The 26088-nt window shown below is 46.5% G+C and overlaps 1 protein-coding gene across 17 annotated transcripts in view; it reads left to right on the plus strand.

Moving 5' to 3' along the window:
* Nucleotides 1–16548, plus strand: part of Pkp4 (plakophilin 4) — a 202555-nt gene extending 186007 nt beyond the window's left edge. For 6 of the 17 annotated variants that reach the window (XM_032903325.1, XM_032903326.1, XM_032903327.1 and 3 more), the window contains 9 exons: nt 296–487; nt 656–829; nt 3591–3741; nt 6345–6540; nt 9725–9809; nt 9920–10037; nt 12224–12352; nt 13887–13960; nt 15554–16548. In XM_032903325.1, the coding sequence (XP_032759216.1) occupies nt 296–487; nt 656–829; nt 3591–3741; nt 6345–6540; nt 9725–9809; nt 9920–10037; nt 12224–12352; nt 13887–13960; nt 15554–15799 (1365 nt within the window). In that variant the 3' untranslated portion in view covers nt 15800–16548. The remainder of the gene's footprint in view (nt 1–295; nt 488–655; nt 830–3590; nt 3742–6344; nt 6541–9724; nt 9810–9919; nt 10038–12223; nt 12353–13886; nt 13961–15553) is intronic. The other 11 variants (XM_032903329.1, XM_032903330.1, XM_032903331.1 and 8 more) reach the window with 3 other exon arrangements.
* The last annotated feature ends 9540 nt before the right edge of the window (nt 16549–26088 follow it).

Consider the following 26088-nt stretch of genomic DNA (forward strand, 5'->3'; position numbering starts at 1 on the left):
TGGAGATAGGAAATAGAGGGGCAGCAGAGGTCAAACCTGGTGATAGAACTGCTTCCAGGAAGGGAGGAGGAAGTGCCGTGTAGCACTGAGCATGCCCGGGGTACCTTAGCATAAAGACAATCCACACTTCACAGCTGCACTCCGACCCACCAGACCGAAGAGTCCGCTTCTCCCCTTAGACTGTCACGGTCTAAATCAGCAGTATTTCCTTCACACTCTCCATTTATTTCCTGTTATGTGTGCAGTGCCGAGGCATCTCGTATGACATTTTTAATTACACACTGTTGGGTTTCAGACAGTGGAGAACTGCGTGTGTACCCTGAGGAACCTATCATACCGGCTGGAACTGGAAGTCCCTCAGGCCCGGCTGCTCGGACTGAATGAACTAGATGACTTACTAGGAAAAGAGTCTCCCAGCAAAGACTCGGAACCAAGCTGCTGGGGGAAGAAGAAGAAGAAGAAAAAGAGAACGCCACAAGAGGACCAAGTTAGCATTTCCTTTTCTCTCTGGTCTGTCTTGTTAGAAAGTGAGAAGCTGCAATTGGCAGAAAAGACTGTCCCAATTAGCTAAAAACCCAGTCCAGCAAAATGCATGCCAGAAGCCAGAGGGCTTACCTGCTTCCTTTCCACTCAGCCTGTGCCATTTGTCTTTCAGTGGGATGGAGTCGGGCCTATCCCTGGACTGTCCAAGTCCCCCAAAGGAGTCGAGATGCTCTGGCACCCGTCAGTGGTAAAACCGTATCTGACTCTTTTAGCAGAAAGTTCCAACCCAGCCACCTTGGAAGGCTCTGCCGGATCTCTCCAGAACCTCTCTGCTGGCAACTGGAAGGTGGGATGTTTCCTCCTTGTACACATTTCTTTCTGTCTTTGTGGTCAAGTCAGCCACAGAGGTAGAAAGGACACAGTTGTTTGTAGAGTTTGTTCCTAAAAGGGACTTAGGCTGTCTGGGGAAGAGACAAGATGCCACTCTGAGCATCCTAAAATGAATATGACAGAGTCCCTTCCCTGAGAATCTGATGAGCAAATGTTATAGTCTCCACTGGTCCATTCTGGGTGATCCTAAAAACTGACTTCCTGGGTGGCCTGGCAGGGAAATAGGGGAGAGAGGAATTGAAGGCCTCCTGCAGGAAGAGCCAAGCTCAGCCAGCAGGGTCTGAGGCCAGGGTGGAGAGGAGCTGATGGGGTAAATAAAACGGACAGTAGGGAACAGGTGAAGCCAAGCAGACAGGACCTGTCAGAGCGGCTGCCTTGGACCTGGCCATCACATCCAAAACTGTTTGCTGCCATTCAGGAATAAGGCCTGACCCACAGACAGGGAGCACTGAGGTTTTTCAGCAGATGAGTAACAAAGATAAGCTGGTGTGGACACTGTTGGAGCACTTCTGTGGCTTGACGGGGGGGTGGGAGGGGAGTAATAAAAATCTAGAGGCTGGGCTTCCTTCCCAGGAGGATCCAGTGCCACATCATAGTAAGAGAAGATGGGGGACCTGGTTCCAAAAGTTGAGGTCAGGCAGTGCTCGCAGGAGTACCTACTTTTCTTGTGCTCCTCCAAAGCATAGGAAGTCTGTCTTTTTATACATGGGCAACCTTGTGGACATGTAGATGGTTTCCTATCCTTACCACAGTCTGAAACATTTCTTAAAACTTTAGATGCTGTCTCTCCTTTCTCAGGCAGTCCTTGTGTGGTACAGTGTCGGTCACTAGAAACTTTCTGACAAATGCATGGTAAAGGGTGACTAATTGTGGTTTGGGCTCCTCAGCCCACTCTGCCCGACATAAGGCTCTGCGAGACTCAGTTCTCCATGACTGAACTCTGTTAGGAGGCACAGATGTGCGTATTCATTCAGGTGACTGACAGTCGACACAGACTGGTACTTGGGACTGGTGCTCCCTTAGCCAGTGTGGTTATGCATTTACTATTTCTAAAGTGCTGATGGCTTAACTAAGGCCAACTAAACTCTCAAGAATCCCAGCTCCCGTGAGCCGACATGGAGGATCCCTGACCTCAGCAACTTCATCTGTGGGATGAAATGAATATTGTACCCAGGTGGTTAAGAGCACTGAGCGAAATAATAAATGACAAAGACTGAAGACAGCTCCTGGCATATAAGTATTTGTTTTATAGCCAAAGAATCACCTGGTGATCAAAATTGTAATAAGACACATGTGATTGAATTTTGTAGAATTCAAATCCTGGGATCAGGAAGCTTATGTAAAATACAAACATTGTATTTAAGTAATTCTCAATATCAAAAGTAGTCACTCAAATTCTCAGGCCCTTGGGGCTGAAGAGATGGCTCAGCACTTAAGAAAGCTTGCTGTCCTTGAGGAGGGCAGGAGTCTGGTTTCCTACACCACATCAGACAGCCCACAGCTGCCTCTAGCTGAAGCTCCAGGGACTCTGATGCCCCCTGGCCACTTTGGGTGCTCACATGTACATACACAGGTACACATAATTTAAAAAAAGAAATATATTTCTTATGTATATGATATGTATGGGCCGCTGTGTGGGAAAAGGATTATTGGGCTGGCCCGGTAGTCTACAGGGAAATAGGAAGCCAGGAGTCCTGCAGTTTCAGGAAGCTTATCACACTTCCCAGTGCTTTCTGCAGTAGTGAGCCTTGTACTATATTTCGTCCCTGTAGATTTCATTTGATTTGGAAGTTAAAAGCTATCATTTCATACAATGAATTTTAATTGGATATTTAAAAAGGCATATTTTTCCTCTTAAGTATATTATTAAAATAATCTCCTGTTAGAATTCAAGAAACTACGCAGTCAGTCACATATTTTAATATTAACAGTAATCTCAGAGAGCTAGTGGATCTCTGTCCTCATGAGCTAATAGATCTCTGACCTCATGAGCTGAAGGATCTCTGTCCTTGTGCTTTGTCCACAGTAGGAAAATATCAGATGTCAGTTGAGCAGTTTCTTTGATTATCCTGCTTTATTCGGTAACATACTTTGCTGTTGTTTCTTCAGTAATAACTCAGTGTTGCTTTCCAGTTCACGTGGCACACAGAGCGTAACCAGCTAATGTTGACTGAGATTGTATTTTGCATCCAAGCATGCTTTTGCTGTTGGTATAAATTATCATGCCTTGTGTCTGTGGAGAATTCCCTTTCTTCCAAGTAAAGGAATTTTTTCAGCAGGTTTTTGACAAGTTACCAAACTCTCAATATTGTTGCTGTGTGTGCAAAGAAATAAGTAACCCAGTGGAGCCAGGCTCCCTCTAATGTATGCAGTCTGTCTCTGCTGTCCTCCTTCCAGCCTCTGGACCCAACGTGGGGCCAACTGGGAAGAACACAGGCTCCTTCCTTAATCACGTTTGTGTATCTGAGAGGAAGAGTAATCACTCCCTTCTGTGTCCTGCACAGAAATCCGACAGATGGCGGTTTGAGGTCTTGAGGCTTTGAGGGATTTCTTTTTAAATCAGCCATCCCTGCCTATCTATCTCCCAAATGGTGGCACCACTGATTTAATCTCCACTGGACAGAAAACATTTAATTTATTAGTTTATCTCTGTAGATTGCAGGAGCACATGAGAATGAACTACTTTTTATTCACTAAGGCCTTATTTTGCTCACCAGTTTGCAGCATATATCCGGGCAGCTGTCCGGAAGGAAAAAGGGCTTCCTATCCTTGTTGAGCTTCTAAGGATGGATAATGACAGAGTCGTCTCTTCTGTGGCCACTGCCTTGAGGAACATGGCGCTGGACGTTCGCAACAAGGAGCTCATAGGTGGGTACTAGTGACAAGTAAAGCTGCAGGAGATGCAACTGTGACAATTAGAAAACTCTGCGTTTATTAGTGCCTGACATTTAAGAGTCTCTACAGCCGAGCCTGCTCCCCATTTCTTTGCACATTTGGGTTTCCTGCTCTTCGACTGTTCTTCTTCAACACGAGGCAGGCTCAGTAACTAAACACTGACCTGAGAAGGTAAATTTCCAGAAAAGCCTGAGCTCTCCAGTGATCTCAGGTGTGCATAACAGCACTGCGAGATGATGAAATGGGTGTCTCCATTCCCTAAGAGAAGTTATATCCTGAGTAGCAAGAGCAAGAAAAAATATTCATTCCCTTTTCCAGTATTTGTGCTGATGTCTGCTGATTCACCAATACTGTCATCTTCTACGTAACAAAAAGAAACCATATGAACACTGTAGCTCTCTCTCGCAGGTCTGTGTAAACACTCACCCCAGTGATGGACAAACCACTGTCGTTTATTTCCATCACAAGACAGGGTTAGGGTGTAGGTGAGGTAAGGAAGGACTAGGCCACGCTGACACAATGTTTTAGCCTTTGCTCCTGTGTGACAGAGAGTCAGTACACCAGCACATACACAGAGCCAAGAATGAGACCGTGTGCAGCCTGCTGGTCTCCAGGCATGGCCCTATCCCAGTTTGATGGTAATGGGACGAGGGGGGCACTCCATGGGCTGGAACCTCTTTCCTGAACCTGCTGCTCATTGAGCTCGTAACCCAGAGCGCCCTGTGTACACAACTCTGCTCAGTTCCTGCTTCTGGGTGGAAATCAGAGCTCTCGCCAGGTTCTGAAAGAAATGCCATGAGGCTCACTGTTAGAGGACGTAAGAAGAAATGAGGACAGTACCCTACATCCACCAATGCTCCATTCCAGACCCCTGGCTGGCCATGTGGGGACACATGATTTTTTATGGATTTAGACCCACCTTATATTAAAGTACAATTACATATATGCATATTAATACAATTGTATTAAAACACAATAAAGTAATAGAAAGAGGATGCGAGTAAGAGAAAACATTAGCGAGAGCAAGAGTATTACTTATCCTTAAGGTTAGCTGTGATCCTGGCTGGGGGAGCCAGCCAGTGATCATAACTACTTAGGAGGCTGAAGCAGAAAGGCGACGAGTTCAAAGCCACCCTGGCCTACAGAGAGGTTCAAGTCAGTCTGCAGAAGTGAGACCCTCACAAGATAAAAGGAGAGCCACAGTGTGGCTTCATGGTGGACCGCACATGTAGCACTCCCAAGGCCCTCGGGTCAGGCCTAGCCCCACCACTAAATGAGTAAACGTTAAATTATACCTTGCCATCACACCGTGGCTGGCAGGAATGCCACATTCAATTATTATTGTCCAGATGAATACTTCCTTTCCTTTGGGGCGGATCAGCCCTCCAGCAAGGGAGTCTCTAGGAGCCTCTCTGTGGCCCAGCCCCTGCCCAGCTCCCATCCTTCCTTTAGAGCAGTTCCGTTGAGACTTGAAGTTAGATCCGTACTCTGGATTTCTTCTGAAAAGATAAATACTCAGAATGTTTCTACTGCTAAAACACATGACTAGTCACGTGCCATTGTACACTCTGGCTGTTTTTGAGCGTTCGGACTCTCCAGTGGTGACTTCTCACCAAGCCCAGGAACCACGTTTATCCTGTAGGCTTCCAGCACCGCCAGTTTCCCACTCAGCCGCCTCTGCTCTAACCAAGCTTTGCCTGTGATAGAGACACAGCTACTGCAGCATAGAAACCCTGGTTTGATGGAAACCTGGGTAGCGAGGCCTAAGAAAACATTTACTTCAGCCTTAGTTACTTTAGTTTGTAGTGCATTTATCCCACACAGTCAGTTGGTAACTGAAATGGGAAAAACTAGAGATGACCTGGTGGAGAGTAGTAAGGGAAGTTGAGTGTTTATTAAGAATTCCTGCCCTTGCTGAGCCTGCCCCAGCCGTCTCCGCCCGAGACTCATTACTGTTGCCTCAGGAGATAATGTACCTGCAATTTCGATAGAAATGTTTTCCTTGTGTCTTTTGAGGAAACTATGGTTAACTGCTCATAACAGAGCAGCCAGCACAACCCTCAGCTTTGTTCAAGTGGCGGACTGTTCTCAGGTGACTCGACAGACCAGACCCAGAAAGATTTAATGAAAAGTATTTTTGGCAACCTTAGTTGGTCCAGATTCAGAGATAAGATTTTTGAAAAGCTTGGAGCAGAAATTGCATTTTGATACATTGGGATTAAGAATATCATTTCTGCCTGAAGCCTTCATTACAGCCATTACTGGAGAGCAGGGCACCACAGCCAGTCGACTCCTCTGAACACTTCTATACACTGATTTACACTTCCTTCAGCAAGTGACAGTAATGTTTTATAGAGGAGTCCTTTCTTGGAGTGACTTGATAGTAATGCTAACTTTCCCTCAAGGTCACGTGTGTGCTTTTATTCTTTGCTGTGGGCTTTGAATATTTTTTCCCATGTCTGTGTCTCTTTTGAAGTTTTGGTTTCCTATAGCCTTAAAATTATCAGGATTCTCAACAACAGTCATAAGAAGCTGATGCCTATGAAAAGCTGACCCTAGTCTTGTGTACCTGGCAGGTAAATACGCCATGCGAGACCTGGTCAACAGGCTTCCCGGTGGCAACGGCCCCAGCATCCTGTCTGATGAGACTGTGGCAGCCATCTGCTGTGCTCTGCATGAGGTCACCAGCAAAAACATGGAGAACGCCAAAGCTCTGGCTGACTCGGGAGGTATAGAGAAGCTGGTGAACATAACCAAAGGCAGAGGAGACAGGCAAGTGTGAGCTCCTGGGTCCCAGGGGTCCTTGCACAGGAGCCACGCTTGATGCGAGGATTTATTTCTGTATTTCTCACATGTTATAAGACTTCTAATGGTAGGGGGTGCTTTCTGTCAAGTGCTGGTGTTTCCTTTATTATAGTGTGCCTCACTCCTCCACTCTGTCCTCTGAGGTTGCTGTAACAAAATGCTGTGGGCTAGGGAGTTTACGAACAATAGAAGTTGATTTCCCACAACTCTGGCTCCTATGAAATCCAGGATCGAGGCCCCAACAGATTTTATGTCTGGTGTAAGTCCCTTTCCAGTCTTATGGAGCGTGACCTTTGCCCTCACTTATAGAGAGTGACCTTTGCCCTCACTGGACGAGTCTCTCAGGCGACTTCTCAAAGGCTGGGCCTCCCAGCACTGTCCCTTTGAGAGTTAGGACTTGTACTGAGGAATTGGAAGGCACAGATGCCCAGGCTGTAGCCATCTCTAAAGCTACGTTTGTTCATGCCTGCACCTTGAAAAACCAAAGCACCAGGGTGGGGACAATTTTAGGGGCACTGCTGCCTTCGCACCTTGGGCTCTGTTCCAAGCCTGCAGCCTGTTCTACAAGAATGTCTCTTTAAATCCTCACTTGAGATTGATTCTGCTGCCACATGCCCAGAAAGCATGAAAACCAGCACTCGGCATGAGCATGCTCTGCAGAGGCTCGGTCACACATCTCCCTTTGCTTTTGGATGACAGAAACAGATGAAGCAGCACAAGTGGGCAGAACGAATCGTAACAAAATAGAGGTTTCTGTTTGTGGGGCTGTAGCTGTGACTAAATCTGTCTTAGTGTCAGATCAGAGAGACGAAACTGGGAATGCCAAGTGTCTTCCTCAAACCGTGAGGTTAGCAGCACTCTTCGAACACGTGTGTGCACGCACACACACACACGCACGCACACGTACCATTCCCACTACATCCTCCCTGGCACCGACTGTGTTTGAGTCACCTTCTACCATCTCATGCCGCAGTGCCTAGGACTTTGTCCTTTTATCTGCTGTTGTATCCTTAACAACAAAAGCTTGGCCTGGCACACGCACAGGGACAATTTATTAATTAACTGAATGGCAGTACTGAGATTCACATTACAGCTCTTCAAGTCTTTCCAGTTAATACATCTGAAGGAATTCTTAAAATACAGAAACGGTTCAGAAAGCCATTGCCTTACCCACAAGAAGCCCCATCCGTCAGCATAGACAGTATTGCCCGTCAGCCTTTTTATTTCTTGCATTTTTAGATTTTCATTAGTAACAGATGCATGTACTATGTTTGTTTGTTTGTTTGTTTGTTTGTTTTGATTACTTTTTTCTCTTTCACATAAGGCCCCATCCTGTAGCCCAGGCTCCCTGTGTAGCCCAGGTCTCAAAATCATAGCAATCCCCCACCTCAGTCTTCTGAGTTCTAAGATTACAAGAATAACCCGCCTGCCCTGCCTTTTCTGTTAAGAAAATGAAACTTCTCCTCAGGAAGTTAAGATCCCATTCCACTGGCTTCTTCCAACACACACACACACACACACACACACACACACACACACATACACACACACACATACACACATACACACACAATACACACACACACACAGAGTCATATGATTACCTTACATACTCTTAGAAGTTCACCAAGTAGCCTGTGCTCGTAGAAAGGCATGCGTACTTGATATACCCATAAATATGTATATAAGTCTAATCCCTGGTTGAAAGCAAATGACGCGGGGCAGCTTGGACCAGGCAGGGCTGGAAAGATCCGCAGTTAAGAGCATTCGCGGCTCCTGCAGAGGTCCTGGGCCCCAGCACCCACAGCAGGCTCAAAACTACCCATAACTCCAGTTCCAGGGAATCAGCTTCCTCTTCTGGGCTCTGAGAACACATGGTACATATACATACATACATACATACATACATACATACATACATACATACATACATGCAAAACACTCATACACATAAATAAAAATAAATCCTTTTTAAAAAGGAAAAGAAAGAAAAGGTCTTAAAGCAAATCAAGTTGTGTTTGGTTTCCCTGTACTGTACATCCTCGTCTCCCCTGTACTTACTGCATGGCCCCATGCTGTTCCAGTGCTGGGCACAAAACGGCACTCCAGGGCCGAGGCAGATGAGGCACCCAATGAGTAACAGCAACAGAGCTGGGCAGATGGTACTGACAAGCACAAACGACAAAATCAGAGAAGGCAGCAAGCATGTCAGGGAGAGAAGGGACGGGAAAGGTCTGCTGACAGTGGGAAGGGGGCGGTGGGGGGGTGTGGTCGGTTGTCTCAGTCTCTGAATGGAACCAGAGCTGCTGGAGAGCAGTGAGCAGGGGTAGCATGGTCAGTTTCCCTTGTAGAAGGGTAAGCATAGCCTCATCCAACACACACACTAAAGACTAGGCTACAGCGGCTGCAGTGACATCAGCAGCACTGCTGACAGGGTTGAAAAGCAATTCAACAAGTCTTACTGATAAGTGAGCGGCAGGAGAAGAGAGTATTGTGAATGACTCCAAAGTGGTTGTCAAAAGAAGCCATACCCAGGCAGGAAAGCTTTCATCACAAGTTTGCTCTGGACTTGGGTGCTTGGGGATAACTATTAGACATCCAGTGAGAGAGAGAGAGAGAGAGAGAGAGAGAGAGAGAGAGAGAGAGAGTGTGTGTGTGTGTGTGTGTGTGTGTGTGTGTTGCAGGCTGGCTGCAGGGCCAACACTCAAACTGGAAAAATACACCTGGGAGTCAGCAGCATCTAAATGGCTCATTTATAGAAGTGAAGGTTGACAGGTGTCAGGCAGATGAGGACCCCAAAATAAACCCAGAACCCAGGAGCGTGTGGTAACTCAGAATCCAAGTGAAAGGAGATGACGAGAGGTAGGCTGGAGTCGGAGGCCCCTTCCTCCTCAGGTAGGATGAGGTTGAGGCCTGACCATTGGATACCACAGCCATACAGAGACTGGGTTTACAAAGAGATGGGATGGGAGAAATTGTGGGTGTGAGCAACAGCTTCAGGGGCTTCCGATGTGCTGCAAAGGTGAGAGGACACCCTCGCCTTTCCCGGGATTCTGCCTTCTGCCCAGAGTCGGGTGGTCTCCACCCTTCTGCTTCGCAGCCTGACTCTCTCAGGGTGAGTGGCCATGCTAAAAACCGCATCTCTCCCTAGATCCTCTCTGAAAGTGGTGAAGGCGGCAGCCCAGGTCTTGAATACATTGTGGCAGTATCGGGACCTCCGGAGCATTTACAAAAAGGTAACATCCAAGAGTACCTGTAGCTCGAAGAGCACTTCTCAGAGCTCACGTCCCTAACGGCAATGCAGTGCTGTCTTTCATGTTGAGCTGTTTCTTTTTTTACTCCACAGGATGGGTGGAATCAGAACCATTTTATTACACCTGTGTCCACGCTAGAGCGAGACCGATTCAAATCACACCCTTCTCTGTCCACCACCAACCAACAGATGTCACCCGTCATTCAGTCAGGTCAGTGGGCATTTGTATGACAAACGATTGAACACTCAGACACACACACACACACACACACACACACACACACACGGAAGGGAGGGGAGGGAGGGAGGGAAGAAAGCAAGGAACAGAGGGCCGCAGGGCGAGGGGTGACTGAGCATGAGCAGATTAAGTCACTTCAGCTCCACCCATCTCCCTGAGAGCTTGCTTTGAGAGTCGCACTCAAGCGTTGTAACTTTCTTCCGTTTGGAAAGGTAACGCAGCTTTAAACAAACTCCAGGGCTGTCCCCACACTGGGATGCTGCTTCACCACACTAGGGGAGGGGCCCTGGCATCTGCTCTGACCAACTGGACAGTAACCTGCTGCAGAGTCTAGGAGGATGCACTGCCTGACTAGGACTGTCTCTGCTCTCTGCCAGCTTTGCATACGTTTTAGGTCTCCTAAGTAGAGTTATTGCTGCTGCTGTTTTTGCTTTGGGTAGAGTTTTGCTTGCTTTTGGTTTTAGTTTTCTTGGGGAAACTTGTTAGGAACAGGCTCCTGGGACACAAGTCATTGGAGCTTGCAGCGGCACCTCCCAGGCCCCTGGCTGCTTTGCAGACACACACCCCCACCTTTACACCGCCCGGCCAGCCACCCCACCTCCTGATGTGGCCTTCCAGAAAGTTCCTTGGACTCCTGGCAACTGTCGCACCCACTCATCTGTAGAGCTCAGCTGAACGTTTCACCTACACTGCCAAGTCAAACAGTCCTGAAAATGTAATTCTTACCTGGATGAAACAGGAAAAGTGATGCTTCTTACTTTGATTTGGCTTTAAATCACACGTTCTGACACATATATTATCTGTTGTAGACAGCCGTGCTGCTTCTGACAGTCCTATTGCTCATGTGGATAAATGTGGACAAAAAGACTAATGCCTGGGCTCTCGGCTGGGTGGTTGTGGCTGTGCCGGGCTCCCCTGTTGTTTGCTTTATTTGGTGATTTCTTTTTAAAATTAGAAGCTGTTTTACTCACTGAGAATTCTTGTTTTTGGACAAGTCCTCATACCGTTCTCTTATGAAACTACTCAGCACACTCCAGGACTTAGGGATAGGGATGTCAGGGGAAACAGGAGAGGTGGCTGCCAGGCACGGACGGGCCTTCAGTGCAAGCACAGAATCATTTCAAACAGATCAGCACACAGCTACTGTGTGATGGATTTGCCACTGGGACCTCAGCAGAAGTGCTAATGGCCCCACCCTGGTCCCTAGGTAGCCCTCTGTATTCTATTTAGAGGGAAGACGTGTGTCACGCCTGTCTGCCAGCTGTCTGGGGCTGACCACCATCTCTCAGCCCCGATGAGGGCTGTGCCTGTGATCATGTCTGCTGCCTCATTACTGTCTCCCTTCACAAAGGGAAGCAGCCCTCTTCTGTCCTGCCATCTTCCCAAAACTGAGCTGAAGGAGCACACACGTGGCTCACCCAACAGCTCAGGAAAAGCACTGCCTTCCCGGGCCCGCCCTCAGAAGGCTTGGCTCTGCAGAGCAGAGAGGCCACGGCTGGAGGGCCACTGCTTTCACGTGAATTGGGTAAAGATATGGCCGATGATGGTGATGGTGATGGTGAGGAGGATTACAAAAACCTCACGTTACCTTCCTGGCCAAATTAAAAAAAATTATCCAAAAGGTGACCCATGAGTAGATGGCTAGTCATGGCTAATCATTGTCAGACGTATGGCCCAGGAGACTGGGATCAGAAGCCACCGAGGCCACTGGGTTCCCATGGTCTCCTGACAATAGACCACCATAAAGAGAAGCATAAATGTTATGGACTGGGTACTTCCAGACACACTAGATCAGAAACTAAAATACACTGTAAAACCTGCTACCAAACATCTGTACATAAACAATGGCGGTAGTTTATAAGCAGGTAAACTGTGACCACAAAATAGAAGTAACTCTTGCGTGGCTCCTACGTTACTCCAGTCGGGTTCCAAGGGTGGGTCGAGTCCCTGCGTCCCTGCTGTGCTGCAGCTGGGGTGTGGGCCCAGGTGTCACCCTTGCTGGGATGGGAATGTAGGGTGTGTTCATGGTCCCCAGCACCTCTAAGAGACAGTTTCCTGTGGCATTGCTAATACGTAGCCTTTGTTTCCCTGGAGCACTTTCCAGATTTGCTGACACTCTGATTTCTCTCTTCCCTCTCCTTCCTTGCCTCTCCCTTCAGTTGGCAGCACCTCCTCCTCACCAGCACTGTTAGGAATCAGAGAGCCTCGCTCTGAATACGATAGGACCCAGCCACCTATGCAGTATTACAATAGCCAAGGGGACACCACACATAAAGGCCTGTACCCTGGTAAGACGCCAGTTGGGTGTGTGATCTGGGTGCTCAGCCAGTATCCTGGGAACAAGCCTGTGCTTATGTCAACTCGGTCCCAGCAGCAAACCACCTGGTCCCTTCTCTGCTGCTGTTGGATTGTTGCCCTCTCTGCTTGGTTTTAAATAAATCAAGCTAATATAGTTATACAATGACCCCAAATTAAAGAGAGGGCTAGGTCTGGTGATCATGTCTGGCTGCCCCAAGTGCCATTCCCTTTGCTCTTGTCCGCCTCCCGCTCTAGCAAGAGATCCTTGTGTATCAGAAGTGAGGGTCCTATGCGGCTCTGCCTGAGCTACGTGTGCTCTCCAGACTGGCTCCTCTCTAAGTCCAAACTGATTGATAACAACCTACTCCATTGACGTGGGGGGAGGAGCTTGAGTGAATTTAGAATATATCATATGATTACTTTTAAGAACAAAAATAGTATTGTAGTGTTACTACTTTTATATCCTGTTCAGAAAGATATGCGTGAAAAAATATTTTAAAGTTGCCAGCCCAAAAGCTGGTTGGTCCATTCTCCAAGATTTAGGAATTAAAACTACTCCAAAGGTTCCAAACAAGTCATGAGCTACTGGAAAGTAAAAGATATTTTTTCCTCAAAAAAGAAAGAAAGGAAGGAAGGAAGAAAAAGGAAAACGGGGGATGGAGAATTCCTATTTATTTAAAAGAAATAAGTGAGAGCTGTGGGCAGCTTAACTGCTGCTGGGGGAGGGTCTGAGTTTTGTTGTTGTCTTTGAATCTGTGATTTCACAGGGCTATTTACTAATTGACTATTGTTACCATGGCAATTAATAGCTCAGAAAATTGCAGATGCTACATTTCAAACAGCAAGCTCTGTGCAGAAGGGAGCACACACAAAGCTGAAATGCAGGCGGCCCCGGGTCTGCAGCAGCGGCTTCGTTGTGCAGACGGCCTCTTGAGCACACACCCTCTATCTCTGCTTGCTTCAATAAATCCAATTTGCTTGGAGGATGCTTTATTTTCCTTGTTTAAAAAAAAATTAAAGCCTTCGCTACTCTTAGCAGTAATCCACGAGCGACTAGTGATGTCATCAGGAGTCTGCTCTAGACTCTGGAGGACACTTGCCGCTGAATTACCAAGTTCTTTTTCATTTACAACCTGCTTAGCTATGGCAGACCCAAGACTGTGCCTCTGGGTAGCCCCATTGCCTTACCCATGCCTGAGCCTGCCCTCTCCAGTCAGTCGCCAGGATCTGAATCATGGCTGCCCAGAGGCTCCAGGTTCACTAATGCTACATTTCCCATCTCTCTGACTCACACTGTGTGTGGTTCAGGGTCCTGGAAGAGTGACAGTCCCCAGCTCAGCACAAGGAGCTGTGCTACTGCTCAAAGCCGACTGCAGAAATCCCTGAGACTGACCAGAGCTTGACCCGGGGGCCTGGGCTGCTGCCCTTCTGCCTGCGCTGGCACTAGGGAAGACAGGACCCACACAACCCTGTGGACCAGTGTCATAAGCATTAGTTTTAATTTAATAAAATATTTTCTTACAGGCTCCAGCAAACCTTCACCAATATACATCAGTTCCTATTCCTCACCAGCAAGAGAACAAAACAGACGGCTACAGGTGAGTTTGTACCATCGTTTACGGAAGGCTGACCAGCAGTCACACAGCGAGGGGCCAGCTGTGCGAGCTGGGCCTCATCCAGGGCCTGAGGAGTTTCCACCTTTGCTCCTCAGCCCCGGTGCCATGCACATGGTTTAGATAAATGGTTTCTATCAGTGCTTCTGAGACTGCGTGCCTCTGACGGAGATTCTGAGAGTCCTCTGGGGCATGTTCTGTAGCCAATAGTTTCCCTCTCCCACTCTCCCCACCCCCTTTTCTGTTAACCTATGAAGTGGCTTCCATCTTGGGTGTGGTGAGCACAGCCCCCACTCTGATCCCAACGCTCTTTGTACACTTTGTGCTCCATTACCAAGACTTCCTCCTCACCCTGGAGCCTGCTGCCCACGTTAATGAGGGCCTTGTGCTTGCAGTCCCCAGACTGCTTCCTGGGGGGCCTTGACCTACCAACCAGGACCTTACTGCCACACCATCTCAACCACAAAACAACTAGGATTTCCCAGCCAGAACTGCATGGTGTCCTTCCAAATAAGGATGTTCTGAGACACCCACACCCACACCCACTAAACCATAATCTTCTTCATTTTGATAGGAGAGAGAAAAAGAATCTCCCACAGGACTCATAATCCGTGCTTTTTTTTTTTTTTTTTTTTTTTTTTTTTTTGAGGTGGTTTTGATTGGTGATTGGGCTTTACAGTTGCTCCACTGATCTCTGACTTTTGAGCTAACATGGCCCTCCCCTTTGAACCTGGGGAGAGTCAGGACTCCAGGCTGCACCTCCACACCCAGCTGATGCCTTTTTAAGTCAAAACAAATCTAACTCTACCTTTAAAAGAGGAGGTAAAGTTAGTCAAGTAGCTTTTTAACTGCGAGGCACCAGTGACTTTAGAATGAGGGAGAGGCCAGTGCCTATGTGATAAACGTGATGGTTTACTCAGTGCAGGGGGTGGGGGGTGCAGACAGCATAAGAACTGTGATAGTTCGAGAGCATCGTGGTGAGGTCAAAGCTAAGACAGCAGAAGGAGCTGGACCGGGGTCCCTGTGTGGCTGCTCACGTGTGATGCTTCCTTCAGAGGAACGTGGCGGCACTGGCTTGACTCCAGGATCATTTGCTCACGTGTCTGCTAATTTTGTCATCTTCCCGCCTTGAGATGGCTCCCCCTTTAATACTGCACTGTACAGCAGAGTTCATCAAATCACATTATCTCTTTTAAAACTGGGTGATGGCTTCAAATCTTTATCCAGGAAGTAAATGCTTTAAACTTCAATCCCATAATTACAGTTGTCTGAAATATCTAAAACCAAATCCCCAGCCCTCAAATGCATCTATGACATTCATAACTTCCCTGTGCAAAAGCCACCTCGTCCAACTCTGCTGAGGCCTGGGGACAGCACTTGAGCAAACAAAGCCAGCTTGCCTGTAAACTTAATTCAGAGCCTACCCCTGCTGTGAGTAAACCTGAGTGCACCTGAGACAGCCTCCTCCCCGCTTAGCCCACAAAGTGCTTTAAACTGTGAGTCTGGAAGCCCAGTCAGAGTTCTGTAACTGTGTGGTTTAAAGCGTTCTCATTGTTTCCCTTTCCGTCTGATCTGCAGCACCAACAGCTGTACTATCAAGATGACTCCACCAGGAAGACCTTGGACGCTTACAGACTGTACCTGCAGTCTCCTCGCAGCTATGAAGACCCTTATGGTGATGACCGAGTTCACTTCCCAGCTTCTACTGATTACTCAACGCAGTATGGACTGAAATCAACCACAAATTACGTAGACTTTTACTCCACTAAACGACCTTCTTATAGAGCCGAACAGTACCCTGGGTCCCCGGACTCCTGGGTGTAGCATCAGGACGGCTGCCTGCCGAGGGCGATTTTCTTCTGACTCTGCTTGGACTGAGGGGAGTCCGTCTTGCTGATGATGGTGACCGTGAAAGTGAAGTGGAAGGGATGAGTGAAGAGGTTTTGTTTGTTTTTTTTTTCTTTTTTGAGGAATTTTCAGGGAAGTGAGGAAACCATTGGGAGAGGACTTTCTACGCTCTGTGTAGGTGTTAGATCTAATTACTTGTAGATTCTAGTGGTGAAGGTGTGGGTGACGTGCTGAGAGGCTTGAGAAGTGGGTGAGATGAGAGGGTATGTGTAGGTCAAATCAAATGACAGATGATTTTTTTAATGTGAATAAAGTTATGTTCAGATAGTTTGTACAGAAAAAAATAATAATAAAATGGATGCCCTTCATGTTTTATTGCTATTACTAAATGTCAAGATTGTATGCTATTATGTCTTGTAAAAATTCCTTCTGTTGGTGTAAATATGGAAATGCCACATTGGTTAAGTGCCATCAATTGTAATGCAGTGTGTCATTTGAAAGGAGATTTGAAGAACTGACAGCTTAAAGCCCAAACGGGAAGCCTGAGGAACTGTTAACAGTTGACAACACACTCTGACGCCCTCTGTTTTCAGTGAGTAGTGAACTCTGGAAGCACAAAGTCCAGCGTGACAGCAGCGCCATGCTCATCCCCCTCTTTCACAGGACACTTCACTGCCATTTTCTATGCACATGGAAGAATAATAAATGTGGGATTTCATCCTGGAGAAGGTGTTCTCTTGCATTTCTTCTAGGTGGGATGTGGGAACAGATTTACTAAGTCCCTTGGGAGATGGGTTGCTTTATTTATTAATATTACTAGTAGTAGTAGTAGTAGTAGTAGTAGTAGTAGTAGTAGTATTTGGTACACTGAGCAGTTTTAACAGGTCTTGCCTTGCCTCAGCCATCTCTTCTCACCTAAGGGAAATTATATCTGGCATCCTGGCCATACCACATTGGCAAGGGCCACTTACAGCATCATTTTTTAGAACTCAGTAATTACACATAAACGGTTGGGCATTTGCTTGGCGTCAATGCTATAAACCAAAACTGATCTAAATAATTATTGTGCTGCATGCATTCTAGAATACAGACAGCCTTGGGGGATCCCACAGATGCGCTAGGCATGGCCGGTTCTCCTGCAGCGTTGTGCCTGTAGAAAGAGACCCAAGAAACACAGCTTCCCCGGTGGAAACCGCCCAAGTGTAGGCAGAAAGATGGCTGAAGCTCACAAATGGTGAGCCTCTCTGAGCTTCAGACTTTCCAGAGGACACCCCGAGACCTGCCAGACTCATGCGTGCTCTTGCATGCCCTGGCTGGACAGAGGAAACAACCATCTCCACAGCAGAGGCTGCTGGGTAATGTTCCTGAGGAACTGACACAGGACTTTGATCTCAAGTTCCTGAACCTGGCTCCTTGAGATGTGGGTTTAGGTGAAGGCTGTTCCCTAAGAGAGTCAGAAAAAGGAGCCTCCAGAGCCCGACCATTTTGGCAGCTGTACTGCAGCTAATGCAGATCAAGTTGGGAAGAACTCACTTGGGCCTCCAATGAGACCTCCTAATGTGGCCAGAAAGGGGCCAGTGGTGAGAACTGGGCAGAAGATCTGAGGCCCTTTAAACCTCCTAACTCGTGACTGGAGAAAAGAAATTACAGGCAGAAACCTGCAACCCTTGATGATAAAGACAGAACCAGCCCTGCAGCCATGGCCGTAAACAGGGCCTGCTCAAACTGCTGAGTCATTGTTGCAACTCTCCCGTTACCGAGAGCATACGGTAATCCGCCCACAGAAGGGATGCGTAGCTCTGCAGATCCAGAGTCGCTGAGAATAAGCACCGGGCAGACCCAGGTCAGAGAACCAGACCAAGGTTTGCACACCTGGCTCCACCTTAGACACCTGAGCACTTCGAAAGAACACAGGGTATGGACCAGGCCTCGGCCCTTCCTGCTGAACAGCTCTCTGGGCCAGCGTGCAGTGCAGACCTGAACTGCCCCATACAGCCCCATACAGCCTACAATCAAAGCCTTCAGACTTTGATATCGGGATACACTTTGCCTAGGACAGAGGAGTGTTTTGAGTATTGTCACAGAAAAGTAAAACTTGGAAAGCCATGAGACTTTCACAGAGAGAGAGAGAGAGAGAGAGAGAGAGAGAGAGAGAGAGAGAGAGAGAGAGAGAGATATTAGCTGTATATGGGCCTAATACCCATGGAGGTGAAAAGGCATTAGATCCCTTGGAACTGGAGTCACAGATAATTGTGAGCCACTATGTGGATGCTGGGAATAGGACAGCTCCTTTATGAGAGCAATAAATACTTCTAACTCTTCGGGCCATCCCTCTAGCCCCCTAGAGCATATTTTTACCTATGCACATTGGTGTAAGGTTACATCCTTTGAAAGCCCTGAGCTTCTATGTATGGTGACTGCACCGCATCATAGTGTTATCTGTCATGAATCCCTAGCCAGGGTTGGCCCACTTGGTCATTGACACTTGTGGAGAAATACTGAGTTTCTAGTACCCCTAAGTGCTGATGGTCCGTCACACATCAGCTCACCCTCACAGCAAGTACGCTATTCCGTTTTATAAACCCTGAAACAAGCAGGAGAGTGAATACCAAAGGTCAGTCTACCAGTAAGTGACCAATGCGTGGCTAGGCCTGTGGTCTTAACTAAGTGCTAGTGGCAAATCCAGGCATTTGAATTCAAGCTAACATACTGTCTCCTAGACATCACCTCCCTAAGTTTACCAAATAAAACTTATTATCCATAAATTAAAAGTAACCATAAGTTGAACATTTAAGGTACTCAGATGGTTCAGCACCTAAAGCGCCTGCCACACAAGTTGGCAACCTAAGTTCAGTCCCACATACGGGTAGAAGGGAAGGACCTCTGGCTGCCATGTGCATGCTGTGGCACAGGTGAGCACACACATGCATACAACCCACGCATACGGTAACAATGTTTTTAAATGAACAGCCATTAAAAGTAAATTGTACTCAGATCTATCTTGCCCACCATGACGTCACATGAGCTTCACTGTGAGTTCGAGTCCTGACCACTCCATTGTGAATGATGGTCCCTGTTAGCACGGGAACTTACTCTGTGAGCCATGTCTATCAACAAAGGCCCACTGAAACAAAATCACCACGAGACCCGAGCATCCTGAGGCCTCAGGGATACCCTGAATGCTCCTGTCAGTCCTTCAGAATGTGGCTTTGTTTCCATGCTCAAACTGGAAAACAGAAAAACATTTGAAAACTTGGCCACTACTGCTCACTCATTCAATTTATTTTGAATAGCACTGTTTATAGTAACATTATTCCTAATAGCCAAAAGCTGGAGGCAGCACAACCCTCCATCCGAAGGATGGAGAAACAAAAATGTTATCCAAGAATGGGAAAAACTGCAATATATATTTGTATCATAAAATATGGTCAACAATAAACCACAAATATGACCTGGACAGATACCAAAAATGAGTTGTTGGAGAAAAGGAAGAGGTTGGCAGAGCGCGATTGCTGAATGATTCTCATGCAAGAACAGGAAAACCTCCCCTAGGTGATAGGACTGAGAACCACGTTGCCCACAGAGCTATTTAGGATGATGGGACTGCTCTCTGCCCTGACTGGGATGGCAACTGCACAGGCTACATACATGCAGCAAGACCTCAACGTGCACATCAAACCTATGTCTCACTGTATCAAATTATATTCGTAATCACCCCTCCCAAAAGAACTTAAGAGAAAGGGGCTGGAGAGCTGGCTCAGTGGTTAAGAGCACTGACTGCTCTTCCAGAGGTTCTGAGTTCAATTCCCAGCAACTGCATGGTGGCTCACAACCACCTGTAATGAGATCTGATGCCCTCTTCTGGTGTGTCTGAAGACAGTGACTCTGTGTGTGTGTGTGTGTGTGTGTGTGTAAAAAGAACTTTAAAAGAACTTAAGAGAAAAAAGGATAGTCATTGGGAAAAATGAAAAGACCAGCAGAAATGCAGGAACAAGAGAGTAATGAGGGCGAATATGATCAAACGCATGTACATGTATGAAAATAGAATGAGACCTATAATTATGTATAATTAATGTATGCTAATAAAGCTACCCCAATACATTAGCAACAGTCAGTAAAGAAGTAACATAGCCTGAGACATAATTAATGACCTAGCATCAAAGTGATAATTATTTGTCTCTTCTGAGTTAAGAAAAATACAATTTATTTCAAACCTTAACAAAATAGTCACTTAGTACACCAGCCTATTTTTTAAAAAAACAAAAAAAAAAAAAAACAGCTGCTTTGGAAGGTACACTTAAAAAAGAACTCTGAGAAATGAGTAAGGCGCCATACGGGCAGCCTTCAGACAAGCTATGGTTGTGCAGATTTATAGATGTTGACAAGAAAGTAATTTAAGAAGAACGGCTAGACTTGTGTTTAAATGCATCGCCAAGAAAGAAGCGTGGAGCCCTCTTACCTGATGATCCAAGGAGATGCATAAATAAAAACCTCATTCACCTCAGAGGTCCCGCAACTACAGGAAGGAGTATGGGGCTGGAGCCCTTTCCCCAAAGTTCCAGAGAGGTGTCAGCAGAAAGCAAACAGGTCCGTGAGGCCATGGGCTCGAAGGGCAGACTTGGACCCCAAGGGAGAACTTTGCTTCTGGTCTAGGAAACCCTTGTTGGGGAGGACACTTAGCTGTTAATTGGTGTGCAACTGGGAATGGGATTAAGAGAGCGTGAGAGGTCAAGGAGCATGGGATTCTGGGGCAGTTTTGACAGACAGAAGAGATGAGGCTGTCTTTAGCTGGTCCATGCCCAGGCCTGAACTGGGCTGAACTGGCTCTCAGAGCCTGGAGAACACAGTTCAGCTGAGTCTGGCCCACTTTATCTCCCTCTAGCTCTCGGTTTTACCTCCATCTTGAATTGCCCTGTGACAGCAGCTTGCTGTTCATTCCCATGATCGCTTGCTCCAATTGGCTGGCACTATGAGTGCCCTCATTCAGGACCCTCCTCAAAGCCTGCAGACACAAAAAGGAAATTTTTAGCAAGCAAATTATGACTTTGAATTGTGTCTGTTTTAGTGCCTTCCCTTGGTTTTGTGTCAGCAGCTTCTCTCGAAGCAGCTGGCATGGTCCCCTAAGTGGCTGTTTGTGCCTATTGCTGTTGCCTAATTCTAACTCAAAATCACGGGGAAACATTCTGTACTGTCATCATCGTTTGCATAAGCCATAACTAGCTTTTTCATTATTAAACTCCCATCCAACAGTTAGGGGGGTTTTGATAAAGACTTAATGATATGATGCACTATTTCGCTCTCTATTCATGGACGGAAAGCTCATTCCAGAGCCTGTCAATGCGTTAGCTCAAAAGATAAAACTAATCACATGCAGGGTCAAAGGTATAATTCTGAAATCAGAGGGGAGACAGCTAACTCTTCTTCCTTCTCTTGTTAACCGTTTACTCCCCAGAAGGCAACACCCCTGAAATGCGCCTTTGTTTGCTGGCAATGACATGTGATGTGCTTGGCTTTCAGTTCCGGACAGGGAGTCATAGACACTCGGTGCTAATCTAATAAAATGATTTCAGGGCGAAGGCAGCCCCTCCAGGCTCCCCTTTTAGGATTCTTCAGTGGCAGGGGCTGTCTCCAGTCCAATCCCAGTGAGCTGACATTCTTTTCCAGGAGTGAGAAAGACGTGAGTCCTGTGCTCAGGTTCTGAGGACTAAAGGAAAGTGTTGACTCCTGGGGGCCCTAAATATTATCGGAAGGGATCCAGGCAATGCAGAGCCCAGAAAATCTCACAGGGCTCTAACCCTAGATGAACAGCTACAGGCTCTTCATTAAAGACTGCTGAGAGAGGAGAAGAAGTCTTTCTCAGGGAGAAGCCTGAGCTTATCCAATACCAAGTAGTCAGTCCTAGAAACAGACATACAAAAAGCTCTGTACAGATTTAGCAAGTCATTTATATACTCACTCACTCACATATATGACAAAAATCAATGATAATAAGGAAAAGGACCACAAACGACCTGGGAGCAGTTGAAAGGAGGGGAAGGAGGGGAGACATGATGTGGAGGGGGGGCCGGGGGCAGGCAGGCAGGCAGAGACAGAGACAGACAGAGAGACAGAGACAGACAGAGAGACAGAGACAGACAGTAACACAGAGAGAAAATACTTTGCATTTAGAGAACAGGTCAGATTCATGGGTGTCTCAGGAATTTTATTATTATTATTTATTTTTATGTACATTTAGTGTTTGGCCTACATGTATATATGTGTGAGAGTATTAGATCCACTGGACCTCGAGTAACAGACCTGTGAATGTGGAGGCTGGGAATTGAACCCAGGTCCTCTGCTCTGGAGGAGCAGCCAATGTTGTTAATCCCTAAGCCATCCATCCTTCCAGCCCCTCTCAGGAATGATTTTGAAAAGAAAACCCTGCAGCATCCTGCTGCGTGGAGCTACCTGGATACGGTTTCCTAGGGATTTATTTCTCCTCTGTGCAGTCATGGTTACTCTGGAGCCATTGCAGCTGGCTCGCTGGAGTGGCAGACACCAGTGACGCACGAATGATGCTGATGTTACAAGCTTGCAGAATACAGGAGCTATGGGGGAGTAGAGGCTTAGCAGATTTCAGAGGAAGGACTTGGAGGTTAAATAACGTGTTCCGGGTTCAGAATCGCTGCATACAGCCCCAGAGAATGGAACGTCTGAGCTGAGGTGAAAGCTGCCTCGGACATCTCTGGGAAGGTAGAGGTGTGGGGGATGGGGACCACCTGACCAGCCAGGAAGAGGGGCCCAAGAAACAAGCCATGGAGGCTGCAACCGGGAGGGCCACGAGGCCAGGCTTGTGAAAACCGTTTGATGCTCACGCCATGCCACTGAGTGACCCCAGACGCTAGACACACGTTACAGGATTTACTGTTTGACCTGCTGAGTTTTCCTCTTGCATCGGTCTAATCTATTTTCCTATTTCTTCCTCTCGAAAATGACGATCCACCATGTGCCTGTGTATATTTCAGTTTTGCTACCAGTGTTCTTCATAGGCACTCAGAGCTCATTTGCTTTCAGTTTCAGGAGAGAATTCTGATGGACTTCTCAACAATACTGAAACAGCGAAGACACTGGGGCCTGTCAGAGATGGGATAAGTGCACGCCATGTTGTAAGACAGGCATGATTTGTGGAGGTCAGAGATAGAGTCCTGTTTAAGTCTTAAACATTCCCCCAAAGGTCCATAGGGAGGGCCTGGTCACCAGGCTGTCGTCCTACCGAGAGTTGTAGAACATTTACAGAGAGCCTAATAAGAACTTAGGTCACCCTTGGAGGACATATTGGGAGCCTCCCTGTTTCTCTGCTTCTTGTTCACTATGAGGTAAACGTACTTACATTACCACAAACTCCCCCATGGACTTTGAAACTATAAACCAAAATAAAATTTTCCTTTTCAAGAAAAAATATTTATTTTCTTTTGTGTGTGTCTGCATGTGTGTGTATCTATCTGTGTGCCAGTCCGTGTGTGTCTATGTGTGTCTGTGTGTTTGTGTGTGTGTGGAGTTGTGTATCTGTGTCTGTGTGTGTGTATCTGTGTCTGTGTCTGTGTGGTATGTGTCTGTGTGTCTGTCTGTGTGTCTGTGTGTGTGTGTGTGGTGTGTGTATCTGTGTCTGTGTGTCTGTGTGTACTGTGTATATGTATGTATCTGTGTGTATCTGAATCTGTGTGTCTGTCTCTGTGTGTGTTTGTATGTGATGTGTGATGTGTGTGTGTCTGTATGGCGTGTGTATATATGTAGCTGTGTATATCTGTATCTGTGTGTCTGTGTGTTTGTCTGTGTGTGTTTGTGTGGTGTGCGTGTGTGTGTGTATGTGTATCTGTGTCTGTGTATGTGTATGTGTGGTATGTATATGTATGTATCTGTATGTATGTATATCTGTATATCTGTGTGTCTGTTTCTCTGTGTGTTTGTGTGTGATGTGTGATGTGTGTGTGTGCCTGTGTGTCTGTGTATGGTGTATGTATGTATGTATCTGTGTATATCTGTATATCTGTGTGTCTGTTTCTCTGTGTGTTTGTGTGTGATGTGTGATGTGTGTGTGTGCCTGTGTGTCTGTGTATGGTGTATGTATGTATGTATGTATCTGTGTATATCTGTATATCTGTGTGTCTGTCTCTCTGTGTGTTTGTGTGTGATGTGTGTGTGTGTGCGCCTGTGTGTCTGTGTATGGTATGTGTATGTATGTATCTGTGTGTGTGTGTTTGTATGGTGTGTGTGTGTGTGTGTGTGTGTGTGTGTGTGTGTATCTGTGTAAGTCTATACCACATGTTTGCCAGTGCTATCAGAGGCCAGAAGGGAACATCAGATCCACTAAAGCTAAAGTTTCAGACAGTTTCCAGCTGCCAGATGTGGGTGCTGAGAGCCAACTTTGGGTCCTCTGGAGCCACCCCTCCAGGCCCTCTTTCTTCCTTTCAACTTGATCCATCACAGGCCTGTCATGGTGGTGACAAGCTAGCACAACTGAGGAACTGTTTGGCTGGTAAGAACAAGGTCCCAGACAAAGACTTACAACAGGACAACAGGACAAGTTGTAAAGGATTTTATTTGTGTCTCTTCTCCACTACAGTCATTCAGAGGTGACCAAAGTAAGGCATTCTAAAGTTAAAATGATAGTTCCACCAATGTCTACAGAGACCAAAGTTCTGTCCTACTATCAGGGTGATCCCTCACCCTCATGACTTTCCTGCCAGCTTCTGGAACCCCAACTAACACAGACTCATTCTGCATCAAGTAGAAAAAAAAATTAGGAAAGTTGGCCAGGTGAGTCAACCTCTAAAATAACTTCCCTGGAATCCCCACCCATGTGGCTCACTGGACACACTACCTATAAGGGAAACTGGAAAGTTTTTTACCTGGGCCTTTGCCAGTTCTACTCACATAGTGATTCTGTTAGTGGAGGAAATAAAAAGATAGATGGGAAGACATATTCTTGGCCTCTGCCCAAGATGACAAACAGTGTTATGAGGTGGTTTTTGTCTGGCTATTACTCTATTCCTATGAATGGAAGGTCCAGCCTGTGTTGTGTTAATTCCATGGTTGACCAGAAGGCTTAGTACCCTTCTCTCCTAAACACAAAAGACAACCAAGCTGGATTTTGGAAATACCAATTTTACACAAGAACCTTCAGGCAATTTATAGCTTAAAAGTTAACTGAAGATAACAAATAATCATTCAAGATCCATATTTGGATCCCACCCCATTCACTGTGTCATGCAGAACCTTCTACATTCTATGCCTTTTGATCTTTTTTTTTTTTACCACCACCACGCCCCTGCCTTTTGATCATCTTAGCAAAGGCTCTACAGCTATAAATAAATAAATAAATAAATAAATAAATAAATAAATAAATAAATAAATAAATAAAGCTAATAATGGAGCCGGGTGTGGTGGCACATTTCTTTAATCCCAGCACTTGGGAGGCAGAGGCAGGTGGATTTCTGTGAGTTTGAGGCCAGCCTGATCTACATATGGAATTCGAGGATAGCCAGAGCTACATAGATCTTATCTCAAAAAAAAAATGTTTTAATTAAATAATGACAGATAACGTCGTGGCCAGTGCATAATGTCATGAGTAGCTCCCTAAAGCCTGTGGCTGTGCTCTATGTTCTCAGCCACCCAATTGAAGAGTCCCATTTTGGCACATCCTCCTACAATATCCAAGAATCTAGACATTGTAGGGAACTGGGGAAAACTGATGAGTTTACCTTTGCCCCGAGACTGTGCAAACCCTGACCAACTGTCAAAGCTCAGAGAAGGCAGGGGAACTTGAACTAAATGTTGGTTTTATTTTAAGCAAAGGCACTAGGGAAACTGTGAGATTGTCAAGGGCTCATTAAGGAGAGACTCATGGATCTGAGTTTAAGAAGAGAATAAAGAGAGACAGGAAGGGCTGGTCTCCTACTGCTGCTTGAGGGTCAGGTGAGAGAAATGGCAGATATCTACTCTCGCTTGATACTAAAATTAGTAACACCCATTTGCTGAGCATTTTCCAGGGTATCAGGTGTCATGGACTGTGTCCTGGGCTCTAACCACACCATTCCACTCACAAAAATCTCAGCATGGTTACATGAGAAGAGAAAGTTGTCCTTAGAAATGTAACCTAAGTGACTCGAGTTCTCGCCCATGGAGGAATGAAGCCTGGATTTCTGCCTCGTTAGCCTTTCCCTGGGAAAGCAGAAGAGTGTCACCTTTTTTGACTCTGTGTTTTCTAAAGGCCAACATAAGCCCTT

The sequence above is a fragment of the Rattus rattus genome, chromosome 5, assembly GCF_011064425.1.
Source record: "Rattus rattus isolate New Zealand chromosome 5, Rrattus_CSIRO_v1, whole genome shotgun sequence".
NCBI lineage: Eukaryota > Metazoa > Chordata > Mammalia > Rodentia > Muridae > Rattus > Rattus rattus.